The 16,440-nt window shown below is 52.9% G+C and overlaps 4 protein-coding genes across 4 annotated transcripts; 1 reads left to right on the plus strand and 3 right to left on the minus strand.

Annotated features, from left to right (window-relative positions):
• Positions 1-1,991: 1,991 nt before the first annotated feature.
• HD553DRAFT_341078 (uncharacterized protein) lies at positions 1,992-4,537 on the minus strand (the record flags this gene model as incomplete). Its single annotated transcript, XM_046182601.1, has 4 exons — positions 1,992-3,014; positions 3,081-3,476; positions 3,537-4,237; positions 4,309-4,537. The coding sequence occupies 4 exons, from the start codon at positions 4,535-4,537 to the stop codon at positions 1,992-1,994; spliced, it is 2,349 nt and encodes a 782-aa protein (XP_046037936.1).
• Positions 4,538-5,123: 586 nt separating this feature from the next.
• Positions 5,124-7,461, plus strand: HD553DRAFT_309203 (uncharacterized protein). The gene is made up of 2 exons (XM_046179653.1): positions 5,124-6,098; positions 6,169-7,461. The coding sequence occupies exons 1-2, from the start codon at positions 5,366-5,368 to the stop codon at positions 7,278-7,280; spliced, it is 1,845 nt and encodes a 614-aa protein (XP_046037937.1). The 5' UTR covers positions 5,124-5,365; the 3' UTR covers positions 7,281-7,461.
• A 92-nt stretch (positions 7,462-7,553) lies between these two features.
• HD553DRAFT_309205 (uncharacterized protein) lies at positions 7,554-9,255 on the minus strand. Its single transcript, XM_046179654.1, has 7 exons — positions 9,085-9,255; positions 8,427-9,002; positions 8,338-8,362; positions 8,169-8,266; positions 8,021-8,113; positions 7,932-7,953; positions 7,554-7,868 (listed from the first exon to the last, which is right to left on the minus strand). The coding sequence occupies exons 2-7, from the start codon at positions 8,971-8,973 to the stop codon at positions 7,607-7,609; spliced, it is 1,047 nt and encodes a 348-aa protein (XP_046037938.1). The 5' UTR covers positions 8,974-9,002; positions 9,085-9,255; the 3' UTR covers positions 7,554-7,606.
• A 2,568-nt stretch (positions 9,256-11,823) lies between these two features.
• On the minus strand, positions 11,824-13,833 carry HD553DRAFT_369357 (glycoside hydrolase superfamily; the record flags this gene model as incomplete). Its single annotated transcript, XM_046184151.1, has 7 exons — positions 11,824-12,566; positions 12,629-12,965; positions 13,046-13,123; positions 13,190-13,257; positions 13,330-13,333; positions 13,423-13,667; positions 13,731-13,833. 7 exons carry the CDS (start codon positions 13,831-13,833, stop codon positions 12,013-12,015), a joined length of 1,389 nt encoding a protein of 462 aa, XP_046037939.1. The 3' UTR covers positions 11,824-12,012.
• Positions 13,834-16,440: the final 2,607 nt, after the last annotated feature.

The following is a 16,440-nucleotide window of genomic DNA, read 5'->3' on the forward strand; positions in this document are numbered from 1 at the left end:
TATCATCGTCGAGAACGAGCTGTTCGAAGGAGAGATTGACGGAAAGTCCCGCCTGGCTGTATTCGCAGGTGTCTTTCACAACGCGCAGTATCCGGGTCACTTGGGCAGGTTACCGAACAGGGTCACCAAGCAAATGCTGGGAGGCAAAGCTGCGGGTTTGAAAGGCGATCAATGGAAGCGCATCGGGGACATGCTCGTACATGCCCTTGCACTGAGTTGGCGCAAAGAAGGGACCTGGGAAATCGACGACGTGGATTTAGACGAGGGACTCGAGGCAATGGAGGAGGATGATGTCGCAAGTATTCGAGGAACGCCCGTACCGGAGCCAACGCGAGGAACGCCTGGACCGGGGGCAGGGGGTCGTAAGCCACGCAAAAAGCCAAGACGATCCCGAGAGGCGGCTATGCCGTTCAGGCGCAACCGCAAGCTGTGGTTCCAGGCGGCCGTCTCTCTGACTACAGGCGTGCGAACTCTGGACACGCACTCCATTTCTTTGCGGGACGCGGAAAGTGCCACCGATGACATCGCAAACGCAGCTTGCACCATGATATCGTTGGGTGCCAGTCTTACGATCAATTGGCACATCGCTATGCATTACCCACAGTTAGTGTCGCCGGAGCTGTCATTGAAAATGGTGCTGACTTGTCTGGCACGACAGGCATGTGAAACTGTTCGGCCCAATCGCGGGGTACTCGGCCTGGGCTTACGAACGTAACAATGGAACGCTTTCAAAGGTCAGTCTATCCTGTTCTTCGCGGCGAGTGGCGCAAGAGTTATGCACTGATTCTGTGACGTAAAAATCTCTGGTCATCCGTCGGTCCATTTGCTGGTCCATCCAGGTCAAGCACAACATGAAAGAGCGGGATATTCCCATGACGCTCATGCGGGCGTGGGTACGGGATGGACGGCTAGCTGCCCTCTTGAACAACCCTGCTCGCAATGCGTCGCCCACCGAGAAAGCCGCAATAATGATGCTGTTGGCTGACAAGGAGGCCCTCAAAGGAACGGTCATGCTCGCCGAAGCTTTCCGTGCTTTAGCAACGGCTCGTCTACCGAAACCTCTCAAGGTGTCACCCGTCGATCTACGGAAGTACCCTCTGGCATACAGCTCCCTTCTCACATTTGTTCAAGAAACCTTTCCGGAGTACAATTTCGTGGGACGACTGAATGCGCATGATCCCCGCCCATGCCTCCCGGCAACCTCGGAGCGATATTCACTCTATTCGCATGTCGTGTATCAGGGTTTCAAGTGAGTGGATTGGATTCGACTGGCCTGTCAAGTTGGAAAGTCGCTCACGCACGGGACTTTTGCGCGTGGCATAGATTCTGTTCGGCCCTTTACAACCGTACCGTCAGGGATCAATACGCACTGGCTGCATACAAGGAAGACGGATCACGAGAGGTTGTGCGGATCCGGCTGTTCCTGCATGGAACCCTGGTCGTACAAGGCAAGCCCTCGATCGACCTGGAACTGGCATTGGTTGATACGTTTGATCGGGCGGAGCGACCAGTGCCATGGTCTTACCGGAACATCGACCTGGGCTACCGGCTATACCAGATGACGGACATCTCTGGCGAGCCCTTGCTACATACGCGCTACATCCCCATCTCTACACTGCAGGCATCGGTGGTCACCTCTCGCTTCAAGATGGAAGGCCTGGACTACATGGTAGCTATGTCGTGCGACCGAGAGGGACCGGAGCCTGAATTCTGGCTGGGTTCGGATGACCCACAAACGGACGCTTTGGGCATGCCGGATGATGACGAGGATGCTGAGGGAGAGACGGACTATGACGATTGACGTGCCACCTGTGAGTACTGATGCTGCACATAGACATTTGATCGCTAGATGAGGCCGCTTGATGGCGGCTGAGACATGACAACGCTAATTACTGCTACAACAGCAACATCGCTTTAACCCAAAAAAAGATACGATCGTGAACATTCTAGTCGTGCAGGGCTGGTTCCCTGGTTTTCGTAAGCCGATCTCGTCAATTTCCTGTACGCTGCTGTCCGCTGAGATACCCGCCGTTCTGGTTCATGCTGAAGTTTTGCTGCTGGCTCGGCGGCTGCTGTTGCCCGTACATCGCATTGTATTGTTGTTGTTGTTGTTGTGAGTGACCGGGTTGGCGAGCTTGCGGGACGTATCCCATCTGCTGCATCATGAACTGATGGTCAAATCCACCTCCACCGAAGACGTTGCCGGACATAGGTTGCATCCCGGAGAACATCGGTTGGTTGCCGGTAAACTGCATCGGTCCACCTTGGATGTCACTGAGCCGAGCGGTTGGCTGACTATCCATCCCTCCAGCACCTCCTCCCATCATCGGATTGTTCGTTCCCATCATCTGGCTATTCATCCCCATCATCATCCTGTCGGTACTCGACTGGTCCGGCCTGAATTGAGACATCTGCTCGAAGGGGGACGACATGCCGCTGTCGATCGGCTCAGAATCCTCCCTTCCCTCATTGGCCGAAGGATCGTGAGTAAATTTGGCCTTCTTGATCGTCTTGTTTGCTGGCTGCGCTGATCGTCCGCGATTGATCAAGGCGGAAGAGGACGAGCTGGCGGATGCGACGGCCTGACCACTCGGCGCTTCGCTATCAGTCGTCGCGGCTTGAGTCGACTCGGATCTCGCTCGCTTGTTGTTCGCCGCCTTTTCGGTCGCCGCCTTTTTCCCTTTCCCTTTCGCTCCTTTCCCCTTCAAAGTCTTCCACGGATGCTGCAAGTACCACTCCAGACGCTGAACATCGGCATAGGAGGTCGGCTGATCTACCGGCACGATTCGGCTCTCCACGATGTCGGCGTTCGCTTCATCGGCCAGCCATTCTGGTCGGAACTGCCAGCGTTGCGGACATTCATGGAGCCAGGGAGCGGAGGACGGCAAGTAAAGCTGAACCTTGCGACGGGGTCCGGGAGGAGACGGGTCGATGACTGGACCGTTGGCGGTCGGCTTGCGACGACCTTGAGGGAGCAACTTCACATCCCAGACCAGTTTGTGCATATCAATGAACTGAAATGATTCAAGGATGTGAGTACGACAGGAGGAGAGTATTATGGTCACCACACCGGGACTGACCTGTTGCGAGTACGTCCCTTCCCAGTCGGAATGGTACCACTTGTACTCCCCATCTACAATCTCAGCGTACGGCGGCGGGATCCAGTAAACTGACTCTAGGCCTTCGTATTCATCAGCACGATAGCTGGTCTTGGCACGTCGAGCCTCCATGCGTTCAACGGCAGCAGTGAGTTTCGATCTGACGTTCGGCTTGTCTTTGCTCTGCTTGGCGAATGCGGCATCGTTCTTCTTCAGAGTGTCATTCAGGATGGCTAGCTGATCATCATCCCCTCCTCCGGCCTCGATTTCAGCCTTCTGTCTCTCGATCTCGGCGAGCAGTTGCTCGCGGGGGCCACCTTCGGTCCCCCATTCCTTGATAGCAATCTTCTTGTAAGCCGCTTGGTTCTGACGGAAGTGCTGCAGGCTCTGATGTCAGCTTTGCGTGCTCGCTCTTCCGGCCAGACAAAGACAACATACCTGTTGAATCGCGTCATGAAACAGATCCAAGGCATCCGTGTAAAGCGGGACGGTGTTTCTCGGTATGTCGGCAGGCATGGGGATGGACTCGCGTTGATTCTGGAGGAGGCTGATAACCTTCTGGTTCTGTTTGTGATTATGCTTGCTCGTGCTGGACTCCAGGTAATTCCATCTCATCTCCCCATCGTCTGCATCCTCGTCGTCATCATCTTCGTTGTCGTCTCCCGTATGGCTGACAGTGACCTTTGTTTCCCCGTACAGCACCTTCACTGCGTTCTTGACCATCCTTGCCACCCCACGCTTCTCCGCCGTGAGCTCATCGTCACTTCTCTCTCCGGCGGCAATTCGCTGATCCCTCTCTGCTTTCTCCTGCTCCAGCGACTGAATCCTTTTCCGATACTGCGAGCAGTCGCTCTCCAAAACTGCGACCCGACTTTGCAATTGAATGAAGGCGTTCTGCAGCATGGCAAGTCCCGAATTCTCTTCTTGTCGTTGTTGTGCTTCCATCCGTTGGCGCTGACCGTTCGTGATACCCGGTGTCATAGACGAAAGGAGGTTGACTGGCTGCTGTTCTCGACGTCCAGCTGGAGTAGGGGTAGTTTGGTTCGAGGGTGTGAAGGGGCCATCTTCATGTGAGTGCGTCGTGGAAGTATTCGCTATACCGACCCTTCGCCTCTGGTCCAATGGTGATAGATTTCGATCTACAGTGCGATCCATAGTCCTCCATCAAAACAAGTCCTGGCGATCGGCTCGATAGGCCTTTGGTACGTACATCGATCCTGATCGCTGTTTCCACCCGCCGTCACATGCCTCAACCTATTACCCGTGCTGATTACTTTGTCTGTCGGCATCCTATTGCTACTGCTCGCTACGTTTCGGTCTTCAGGGGAGGTATCGGCATCATAACCATCGGTGTCATCGGTTGAAGATTCAGCGAGTGGGGATGGTCGCTCGGGACGGTAAGGCGTCCTCGAAGTACTGCCCGGAGTACGGCTACTCATGCTGATTCGAGTGTTTGCTCTTCGATCGAGACAGCTGGGCGAGGTCGTGGCAGAGCCGGAGTTCCAGGAAGCCGGTCAACGGACAACAACACGTCTAGAGATTGTAGAGATGGCGGGTCGGGGTGGCTGGTCGATGTCCTTGACGCGATGACGGAACGAGGTCGATGTTGTACATCTAATCTTATCTCGTAGTGACAATGTGCTATCTGATCGATCCGATCCCACCGATCGGGACCAAACGGGTGCAACCCTGCCAGATCTGGTAATCAAATATCATGCAGTTATGATAAAGTAATAGTTGGTATTTGGATGGCATATCGATGACCTATAGCAGGCGTATCGTAGGCGTATCACGTGACCTATATTTCGAATATGAGTTCTCACGTCTCATACGTCATCAATACGCGTACTTTACCACGTCATATCGACAAGCCGTATTTCAGATGATTTTTTGATAAAAGTTGCATGATACGGCTCGTTTAATACATCGTATGACATGGATATATTTCCCCTATTTCCGGAGTGGTTGGGGGTAGGTACACGGACATGGGATATGGTCTCTCAATCTGCATACAAACCGCCGATACGGCGTTGAACAGTATGACAAGGCGTTGGTCCATCATACGAGCTCTGATCGCTCTGATTAGGAACAAAATCTTATTGAGCAGAAGCGAAGTCGAAGCTATACTCAGTCGTTATAAGCTTCCGCTTTCTTGCAGACAGTCCCGGCTCCGAGGTTCGGCATCGTCCTCGCCGATGTGAACACGCGTTTATCGGCCATATGCTTCTGTCATTGGATGATGATCACGGAGATCAGAGATCACGAAGATGATGTTCAGATGGCATCAAGCTTCATTTTCGATCTCGATGGTCGACCCCCTGACACATCTAAAACAAAGTCTGCATGGAACGCGCCTACAAGCGATTTCGCATTCGTATGGAAACTGCCCGACCTTGACGCCTATCAAACGGCCAATCCAGCTTGACATGACGCTGGCCCGCTCAGCTCAAACAACCGGGGTCATTGTCGCTCGAAGCGCTTCTCTCGGACACTCGACAAAGCCCTTAGCTGCTATGCGGTTCAACAGCACATCCACCCTCGCATCACCCTCTCCTGCTACCACTACGATCCCCGCTTCGACCTCACCCCCTATCCTCCCCGTCCTCATAGCAGGTGCAGGCCTAGGCGGACTCGCACTAGCCAACTCCCTCTCCCGCGCCCGGATCCCGTATCTGGTATTAGAGCGCGACTCTGACTTGCACGGTCGAGCTCAGGGGTACCGGATCGCCCTAGACGGGGGAGGAGCCGGTAACAAGGGGGGTGCTGATGGGCTGCGTGCGGTGCTGAGCGAGGGGAAGTTTGAGGTCTTTGAGAAGACTTGTGGGGAAGAGTGTGGAGCGTCCGGGAGGGTGGAGGCGAAGAGCGGGAGGTTGGAAGCGAAGGGGATCTGGGGGATGTTAGGTACGGGCGGGTTTGGGTTGGTCTGGGCTTTGTTGAGGCGGGTGGTGGGCAGGAAGTGGGACGGGGGTAGGGGAATATGGAGGGTGTTTTCTCCTGGTCGTAAGCCGTCACCGAACAATCCACGGTTCCGTCGAGACCCTTCAAAGCAACTGACGCTCGATATGTGCAGTCACCACTGTCACTGTTGACCTGAAAATTCCGAAGAGCAAATCCACAGCGTACCAGATCGACCGCCGTGTCGTCCGCTCAATCTTGCTCGGACCCGAGATCGCCCCCCATGTCAAGTATTCCGCCAAGGTCAAGTCGTATACCGTCCACGATGACTCGGTCGAGGCTCATTTAGCGAGCGGCGAGTCTGTGCAAGGGTCTTTACTAGTAGGAGCAGACGGTATCCGATCCAACATCGCCGCACAGCTTTTCGCGTCAGCCGACATCCCCGCCGAGCGCACTCGGACGCTCGACCTGGGCGTACGGATCGTCTATGGCAAGGCGCCACTCACGCCTCAGCTGTTGGAACGGATGAATAAAGGCCTGCACAAGGGCATGGCTTTCATCGTGGACTCGGTCAAGCTGCCGCCGAAGGAGAGGGTGATGGTGGTCGTCAAGACCATGAACTTTGACCACAACATCTCCACGGCAGACAAGGTCAAAGCTGGAGCGGGAGAAGTGCAGACGCCAGAAGATTACGTGTTCTTCGCGATGGTCTCCCGGAAAGAACTCTGGCAGGACGCTCTGAAACGCATGTCACCCGCATCTGCCGTCATAGAGAAGGAGAAGGAAGCGGAACATGATACAGACGACCGTCTGGTCCGCCTGACGGGTCAGAGCGCCAAAGACCTCTCGCTGTTCGTCGCGCGAGAACGCTCATGGGAGCCTTCCGTCCTCGCTCTGCTAGAAGGACAAGACGCCTCGCAAACGGCCGTCCTGCGTACCACCTCGTCAGACCCCGCCGGACCGCCTTTGTGGGAGACTAATGAGCGCGTAACACTTTTAGGTGATGCGGTGCATTGTATGCCGCCTACGGGTGGGCAAGGTGGGAATATGGCGCTTTGGGACGGGGCGCTGCTAGGGCAAGAATTGGCAGACGAGTGGGAGACGAAGTGGGCTGCTCGGATGTCGTTATCGGAAGACGAGCAAAAAGCAGGAGAGCTCGGATGGAAGTGGAGTCGAGGTACGATCAGGCGATACGAGGACTCGATGAGGGCGCACACGGGGGATATCGTTGCGATGGCGTGTATCGGTGCGACATATCTATTTGGGGGCGAAGAGGTGTGGCGGTGACGGTCGGATAGAAATTGCTACCCGATGAACGTCTCGGTGGTGGCCAAGCAGGCCCAGCTTAGTATTGGTTTCACGTTTGATAATAATGTCTCTACCGCTAGCTAAGTAAGGTAACGTGTAATTGGCGACTGTATCGAATGTACTGAAGACGAACGATGTATGAAGACTTCCTCTAACGCGACCTCGTGCATGGCCACTGCATCCAGATCCGATTACCGAATCGGAGATAGCGCGATCTGTCAGCGGCTAAGAGACAAGGACAGAACGGTATCAGTCATGTCTTCGCGGCTCAACAATGTCGGGCCGCTGTTCATATTCTGAGCGATCTAGATACAAGTCAACAATACAGCGTTGGTGAGTTTGGCCAGACGCTGAATTTCTGGAGTGCAGTCGAACTCCTGTGGTGGACGTTCCACTTCGTCTTCGTTAACATCTTCGGCGCCATCGATTGCGCCGTCTTCCTCTTCTCCGGGCCCCTCTTCAGTAGGCTCTTCCTCATCAGCTTCCCCTTCAGGAGGCTCTTTGATGTAGAAACCACAACAGGGAACGCCTGAATTATCGACCTCGCAGATGACAGTAACTTCCTCGCTGAGAGACCAACAACACAGGTGTCAACCCCTGAATGGGCTCGTCCGACACGATTGTACTCACTGACAGCGCTCGCAGAAGGACCCTGAGCGGAAGGATTATCGCTCAGCACGTGATTATCAGATGATCAAGAGACCTGCATCATGACTCACTCTCGCAAGTCCAGCATACGTACCTGATCCCATAGATCTGAGGGTTTTGGCATTGAGCGCAAGCGACTCCCGGATGCCCATTGAGCATGACAGCTGCTGGACGACAGTCAGCTCAGAGATCGTCAGAGAAAAGCGGAAACACGCTCACCTAAGTCAGCTCGCGTGCGCTCGTGGGTTTCTGGACCGATATCACCAGGGTAGGCGAATTTGAACCAGGTATGTTCTGGATGGATGATCGAGGCGCAGCTATTTGTGTGTATGATGGCCGCCGCCGATCAGTATCATTGAAAGATGTGCCAAACGCTGTCGTTGCTTACCTATGGCAATCAGTGCAGAGGTCATCTAAGCAGACCGACCAGTGTAAGCGACCTCAATACGGTAGCTTTTACATCGAAGCGGAGCTTACAGTTGGCGCATTGTTTGCACTTGTGACGGGTTCCCGCGATATCTTCTTGTCCACATCCATCGCAATTGACTCCTACATGATGATTTTCCAACGCTGGTGCGCTCTCATTCATCGTTTCTTGAGCGTCTATTGATCCGGTCTCATCTATTCCCTCAGATTCTGCGGCCGCAACGGAGGCGCGCGAGCTAGCGCCTTCGTCGTTTGCGGAATCCAATTCGTCTCCATTGTCGCCGTCCTCGGAGTGCTCAGATTCTTGCTCCAACAGATCCGCGCCTTCGGTATCTGAGCCGTCCGTATCCTCCGCTTCATCATGGACAATGGCATCTTCAGTTTCCTGGCTTTGGTCGCTTTGGCTGTCATCTGTGTTTTCGTTATCCTGACTTCCGAACACCTCTTGCTCCTCCTTGGTCAATTTCGGCATCTTCACCACAGGACGCTCCAGATCAGTGTAACGATACGTGCCCTCGCCCATCCACTTGTCGATCTTGGCCACCTCTTTCGCGCCGTCAGGGTAGCGAAAAACATAGTCGGCCAGGAGGGGAATCATTGCAGCATCAACCGCTTCCTTGTCTTCCCGTGGGTACCTGTAAAGAAGATTTATCAGCTCAGCCAAACAAAAAGACAGTATCTGTGCTGACCAGGAGAGCTCCTTGAACAGCTTGGCAATAGTGGCGTGAATATCTGGTGTCGCCTGCGAACTTTCTAGCACAACAATTTGAGCTTGCAGGTCGTCCACGATACTTTTGAGAGGTCGTTCGGGCGGTGCCTGATGGGCCTTGATAGGTTTAAGCTGACATTGCGAGAATCCCATATTACAGACGGCACACTGACCACATTCTCTTCCGTTTCGACTTCCGCATTTCCAGAAGGATCTTCGTCGGGTTCGATCGGTTTCTGCCGAAAGCTGCCAAGGTCCGTTGTTAGCGTTTCGGGTGTCGGCTCAGTATCAGAGCTGGTCATGAATTCTCACCTAACAAGGAAGTCCATCGCCTTTACTTTCAGTTGAGGAGTAACCTGCAGAACTTTTCGGTTCAGCTTGCTCCACAGCTTGGCCGCTGGGATATTGATCTCCTCTTGGTGGCCATCCCTGCACGTGGCCCAATGAAGACACAAGGGTTCGATCTTGTATCGCCTGAAGATGTCGATACGGCGGGCAGTATCGGTCTCCAGCAGGGTATTGGCGAGGCGGAAGAGCTTTTCGACGACATCTACCAGCTCGAGATCGGGACTGAGGAGTGGAGGGAACTCTTAGTGCAGGGTTTCTTGTGCCGGGATCAAGTTCGATCTACTTACTCGACGAGAATCATGACGAGGCGCTTGATCAGGAGATCCACCCATGGGCCGTCCTGTCCATCAATCAAGACCATTAAGACCTCGAGCGCGGCACTCTGATGCTGTTCATGCGCCAAGTGCCAAATCACAGCATTTATGTGTCGCTCGTTTGTACATCTGGCTCTTGCATCAGGGTTCGAGAGGAAGAGCTTGTACGTCAAGAGTAGCTTTGAAGCGTCGTCCCAGAAACCGAAGCTGCTATATCATTGCAAACGAATATGATTCAGCGAGAAACTTGCTGGCCTGGATATGGATGGTTTGGGCTCACCAGATCAGCTTGTAGAAGAGCTCGTCATCTCCATCCCGGAACAAGCTGGACCAATAGTCGGAAGTGAAGGCGCTCATGATCTTGAAAGCTGCGTCTTCGTACTGCTCCGTCTCCAACATCGACAACATCCTCCTTCGCAATTCGTCCACAGCTCCTTCCGTCTGTAGGAAACGCCGGCGTCGCTGCTCTAGCTCCTCGACGTCCGTCTCACTCGGCCGAGTATCGTCATCCATGGACTGACTGCTTCCGTTGGTCATAGCGACTTGCAAGATCAGGTCGATCTGCATGCCCAAATTGGTCTGGGCCGTCTCTGCTTCTCGTTCCCACACCTTGACCATATCGGCATAAAGATCTTGTTCGTGGAACTTCTTCAAGAGGACCCAAAGAAAAGGGAGGTCGAACTGAGCGAACGGGATGACGTGAGAATAGACTGAATAGGCGGCGTCGAGGGTTTCGGGGGAGGTGGTCGGATCCCGGATGATACTTGTCAACCAAGTGAAAGTTGTTTCGATCTCGGTCAGGTTTGATGGGTTGTGGATGTCTTTGAGTTCGTCCAGGTAGGTCGATAATGTTTGTAAGCAAGTCTCTTTGGCCTCCTCAGTCTCGCAGCGGCTACCATCCAACAGGATCAGCTAGGTCAGGGTACAGTCCACAGTAAGATATCCTTCGAAGAGCTGACCACTCACGGCCACAAGTTTTCCCTCAAGAGCTTTCCGAGCCCCTCTCCCACCTTGTCGACACTCTGACCGAAAACTTCGGAACGTTTCCTCTCCTTGTTGCACCGGTTGTTGACGCTCATCATGCTAGCGATCAACGATGAAGCGCGCAAAGCCATTTCAAGGTCCATATCGCCCGACTTTGGGTCGACACATGACATGATCCGGGGAGCGAGGTCGAGGTCGATGAGTGCCGAGTGGATGGAGGTGGATTCGAATACCGAAGCTGCGGCTAGTTTGGTGATGATCCGTTTGAGCGTGTCATGATCGGCGTCACTGGAGTAAAGAAAGACGTGGAAGTGATTAGCTAATCCTGAATAGGTCTTTAGCAAGATCTCATCTCTACTCACTCGAGCAATTTGTTCAGCAGTTTCTTCACTGCGAGAAACTCCTCTGGAAGTTCAGGTCCTGCCTCTCCTTCGTCCAGTTCGTTTCCGCAAAGCCACGCATAGTGTTCGTTCTGCCACGATTTGGAGAGGTCGTCCACAGCTTGAAGGATGGGGAAAATTCGATGAACGAGCTGAGCCGGATAATTGGGAGCCCAGGAGGGTGGCAGCGTGGATAATTCGGAGGGCTTGTGTCTCATCGCGAATTGCGCCGATCAAAGACGTGCGATATCGTGGGATGGGAAGGTTGTGTACACTGAGAATGTAGGCTATACGCTGCAACGAGATGCAGACCACCTTCTATCGTATATATCTATATCTGTAAACGGATTCGCGGACATGGGTTCCTTTCGCCTCGTTTACGCGGAAAGTATAAGGTTTCATCCTTGTTGAGACGAGTTCCGGTAGCGAGAAACAACGATCGGCGGTGGATCATGTGGCAGGCAAGGGAGCGGAGAGGGAGACATCGGTCTTGTGATTCCGCTTACGCTGTAGAACGTTCTACGGAAACTCTGAGTTTCATGACTCAACTTCCGTCGCACATCACGGGATCATCTGACCATCGTACCATCGAGATCCCACTCAGCTGACCTCAATTGGAACGCCAAGCGAAAAGACGGAAGCTGATCGTTTCACTTCCGTCGATTCTCGGATCCGAACAGGTCCACAACGGCATCATGAACATCTTATATTTACTTTGTGATTGGTGATTGTCTCAGTTATTCAACATTATTTCCAAACTAAGGAGATTGCCTTGTTTTCCAAACACCACATTTCGTCCCGACGGTTTCGTATATGAGCCGGGTTTCCTTTTGTCTGTCTCACGCTTATTGAACGCATCAACCATTCGCTTGCGCTCTGCGAGCGAAAGTCAGCTCTCGAGACTAAGCAGCGTACACGTCAATAGTGTAGGCGTTGTCGACTCGACTGTAGATGGGCAAGACGACCCGGTTGTTGACGACGTTATAAGTGGCGTTACTGACCACAGTAGGGGCATCGACCCGTCCGGCGTTGTTGAACGGGATCTCCTTGATCACGGCCCGAACCTTGGTAGCCGCGCCAAAGACGGTACTGACCGAAGACATGGTTATGGGGAAATCGGGCGAGTTCCAAGGGGTACCTTGGCCACGAGAACCGACGAGAGCGTTGACCTGCTTGGCTCCGCGGTTTTGGGTGACGAACAGGTCCCAGAGGACGTCGTCCGCACCGGCCCTGGTGATGGATCCTTTTTGCACTTGGGTGTAGTAGTTGTACACGTGCCAGTCCCCGAGGGTGTAAGGTGAACCGGCTTCGACACCTGCGACGAGACGGGCAAAGTCGTTGTGCAAGTTTCGGCCGTAGCCCCAGTTGGCTCGAAGACCTTGCTGTCCGGTACGCTCGAATCTACCGATGAACCAGGCAGAGTAGGCGGGACTCTGCTCGTCCGAGCCGGCGTATTCTAGTAGACCATAACGTAAGCAAGAGTGACAACCGGGGTATAGGGCAGAATTCGATACCTACCATTGACCTGAACCAGCTTTCGAGGCAGGTTGTTCTTGCTCTGGATGATATCCAAGACCCTCTTAGACTCAAACGGATCATTGAAGGAATCTTGTCGACCGAGCAATTGGTGATAGGTGATCACGTCCGGGTAGACGGCCGGCTTGTTCTTCATATGGTCCGCCCACTTGGTCCACCAAGAGTTACCCTCGTTAGGAGGACCGGTGTAAGCGGGTCCGGAGATGGTCACGCCCGAAGAGGAGGGGAAGGCGGTACGGTATTTCTGGAAGGCGTAGTCCCACATCTGGAAGTATTGGTCTTGAGATCGGTCCCAGAAGAGGGGGACGTCCGGCTCGTTCTAGGAAGCATTGTTCGAATAGGCAAAATCAGTACTGTAGCCAGGTTTCGAATGCAGTATTGATGCAGAGCGGGACTCACCCAGACGTCGATCTGCATGCCCTTCAACATGTTGTTGGCCTTGAGATCGGCAATGACGCGATCCAAAAATTGACCATACTGTTGTTAAGACAGAGTCAGCCAATTTTTCTCTAGCATCGACTGGGATGTGTTGACGGTACTGACGTAAGTACAGTCTCCGTTATCACATGGGTAGACGGGGGTCTTGGTGACCGAGTCGGCTCCCCACATGTCTGCGAAGCAGCCGAAAAAAGTGGTTCAGCCGACTTCTACATAACGTAGTCCGTTGCAGAGCTTTCGATTACCATGCTAAATGTCGGGACCAAAATCGGTCCCAGGGATAAGCAGCCACGAAAGCGTAAGCGCGGCCTCGTCGACAAGGACCTGCGTCGACTTACTGGCAGCAAGACAAAGGTCTTGACCCCGTTGGCCATCGTATCGAAATAGTTCTGTTTGGCCGACTCGAACCGCTGTTCATAATTCTTGATGTCACCCGAAGACCATCCAGGAGCCGGGACTTGGGCGCCTCCCGCTCGCATCAGGTTGATACCGGCGCCTTTGAAGAGGTTCCACGGGACAGCGGGAACCGGATTCGGGGTATAAGCGGGTCCGTTGGGTACCCCATAGAGAATACCAGAAGCCTCTGCGATAATGAGGGGGAAAAGTTCAGTAGAGAGATCAACAATACTCGTCGAAGCTTACTCACTGCCATCGGGAACCCCGCCCGAAGCGCTGAGGTCGATGTAGCCAGTAGCGGCTTGAGCGCTGGCAGCCAGGAGGGCTGAAGCGAGGAGGTGGAGAGAGATCATCGTCGATGATGAAGTAGACTTGAGTGTTGGAGCGATGTACCATACAATAGAAGACCAAGACAAGGAGACATCCGACTGCAATTGTCTGAACTATATGTACTCGAGCTGGTGCACCGTTTGGGGACCCAGAAGTGGCCCCATACAGACCTTGTCTCTCGAACAGTCCGCCCGCAGGTACAGAGGTACGACAGCTTCCGCCGACTGAGGATGTCTGTTCATGCGACACGACAAGGGCCCACCAGATATGAGTACCTGATATTTCGGATATGAGCCTCATATTCGCCAACAGCTATGTGTTTACGCGAATAGCCGACCATTGTCAGGACGGAATCAGCTGTTTCACTAAGCGCTAGCGCAAAAATGGATGAAACGCGCTTAAAGAAACCCGCCGAGTAAGGTCCGACCGCTTCATACCCACTTCGTTACGTTCATTAAGCCTGCAATAACCTTTGCCAAGGGACCGAATGTCAGGAAGAAAACGTCTCGCCAAGACACCGCTCGGGAATAGATCTCAAGGCGGTTCCCGCTTTTTGCACAGAGAGCGAGATTCATGGGATGAGCAATATGTGTTGGATATCGAGTTGATCACCGTTGTATAGTTTGCATGAAGATAAAATATACAAGAGGGGATCAGGAAATGAGACCAGAATGGTCTGATATATATATTAATCTGGGAAGGCCTACTTGCGACCAGAGTCGCAAGTTGTGACTGAACATGCGACCACAGTAGTCGCAAAGTTGCGATTGTGGTCGCAACTTGCGACTGTGGTCGCAGATTGCTAAGCGGGAACAAAAGGAAAGGTGTGAAGAGTGAATGTGCTTTATTGTTCTATGTGGTCTATTGTTCTAAGAACAATAGACGTGTTGGAGAACAATAGGATTCGACAATATGCAACATCCTTCCTCGTCTTCTCGCTTACCTCTCTAGGCTCCTGCCCGCTCTGGCCTGACTGATTTGGAATTCGATCATCGGACTAAAAACGGTCTTTGTTCAGCTCTGTGAACGACCATCTTGAATACCAGTCAGTGCTTCACCGGCTGGACCGCTGCTCAGGATCTGAAGTCTGGTACAGTAGTGACTATCACGCCGCTGAGATCCATACTGTATGCGCCAGGTAGGCCCATATAGATACGACAAAGTGAACGTCAGCTGTACATTTCGCCATTTCGCTTCCTAACCGGAGCTGACAGATCTCGGTTCCAATAAACCAGTCTAGCGCTGCGCTCGCAAGCATTATGTTGCGTTCATTATTGACATTACGGTTGGGGTTCAAATCGAAAGAATGTCCTATAGTTTAGTCCAGATGCATTCATGTATCATACTGCTTCTCACAACATTACATTGCCAGGAACTCGTCTGCCGTAGCGAATTAACATACTAATTTTCCCGCCCCTCCAGCGAGTTCCAGCAGCCTACAATAATCAAGACTAACAAGGTCGTATGGTTCAGCGACGTTGACGATGGCGTCCGCCAACTTGATCATCTGCTTTGTTGCCAAGTGGATCGGTTTGGGTTTCGCTCCCAGATTGGCTTGTGTCGCCGCTGACTCCAGTCATCCCAGAACGTCTGCCTTATCGCCGTTGGTCGCCCATCCTGCCGAGGTCGATGCTTTATACGCTTCCACGATCCGAACGTCAAGATCGACTTCAGGATTGCGGAACCAATCGTCAGACGTGTCGGTGACAGCACTGCTCCCCTGGCGGGTCGATGTACCTTTGCTCTCATGACTGGACATCGTTTCGAAGGTTAATACCGTGCAGCAAGAGATTGGTTGTATACCATCTCTGAAAGCTTACCTCGTCGCCGTTCATCTGAAATTAACAGCAACTAGAGTATATATGTGCGTGGAGCTGAGAACCATACCGTCAGGCAACTCCGCCTTTCCTGAGAACATTGTATCAAAGGAATCGAACAACGCCGGTCTATATGCCAAATGACTTCGTCTCCGTCGCTAGATCGGCTTCTTCCGCCTTGATGCATCGCCAGACAGAGCAAATTCTGAGCATCGTCGTTGTACTGCAGTTTATTACGGCGCAATCGATATCGGTGGACGTGATTGTTGTGATCTTCAGACGATGGATCAAGAGTCCGTTTATACAGACCTATTGTACGTGGATCAAAGGCCAAACACATCTATTATATATATAAAAGAAGACGGAAAAGACAAGTTGTATGGAGACAACCTGCGCACCTATGGTCCTCTAGGAGTCTAACTAAGCGAGTTTCACGTTCCCTAGAAGTCTCAGCACAACAAAGTAAACAACCTTTGAACTGAACATCGACGGCGCCGCAGGTGTCGTCGGCCGACACAGGCGAAGCAGCGGAATTCACGGTATTATTGTACAAACATGCAAACATCATCAAAGACCGCCTATCTCATAGGTGAAAGAAACTAGTGGTTCAATCTCAGGTCGCGGAGATTAAGCATAGAAAGAAAGCAACACGCGGCGGGTGTACATCGTATCAAGTCAAAGACGATATCGCCGTGTTAGCGAGAATGACGGTGAAGCTGACATTCTGTACATATCTAATAGTGCTGGGATAGAAATAGTCTTAGTGCGCAAGAGCAAAGCGCTATGACGTGAGACCATCTGCCACCTTGCTGG

Source organism: Filobasidium floriforme (genome assembly GCF_021052385.1).
Source record: "Filobasidium floriforme strain CBS 6241 chromosome Unknown HD553scaffold_7, whole genome shotgun sequence".
NCBI classification, from domain to species: domain Eukaryota; kingdom Fungi; phylum Basidiomycota; class Tremellomycetes; order Filobasidiales; family Filobasidiaceae; genus Filobasidium; species Filobasidium floriforme.

Bases quoted from the DNA above. Each gene is read 5' to 3' on its own strand.
- HD553DRAFT_309203 (XM_046179653.1), top strand. From the start codon at position 5,366: ATGATGTTCAGATGGCATCAAGCTTCATTTTCGATCTCGATGGTCGAC. The intron at 6,099-6,168 runs GTAAGCCGTCAC...CGATATGTGCAG, and splicing joins GAGGGTGTTTTCTCCTGGTC to TCACCACTGTCACTGTTGAC.
- HD553DRAFT_309205 (XM_046179654.1), bottom strand. From the start codon at position 8,973: ATGATTCCCCTCCTGGCCGACTATGTTTTTCGCTACCCTGACGGCGCG. The intron at 8,114-8,168 runs GTGAGCGTGTTT...GTCGTCCAGCAG, and splicing joins GCGCACGCGAGCTGACTTAG to CTGTCATGCTCAATGGGCAT. The intron at 7,869-7,931 runs GTGAGTACAATC...TTGGTCTCTCAG, and splicing joins TCCTTCTGCGAGCGCTGTCA to CGAGGAAGTTACTGTCATCT.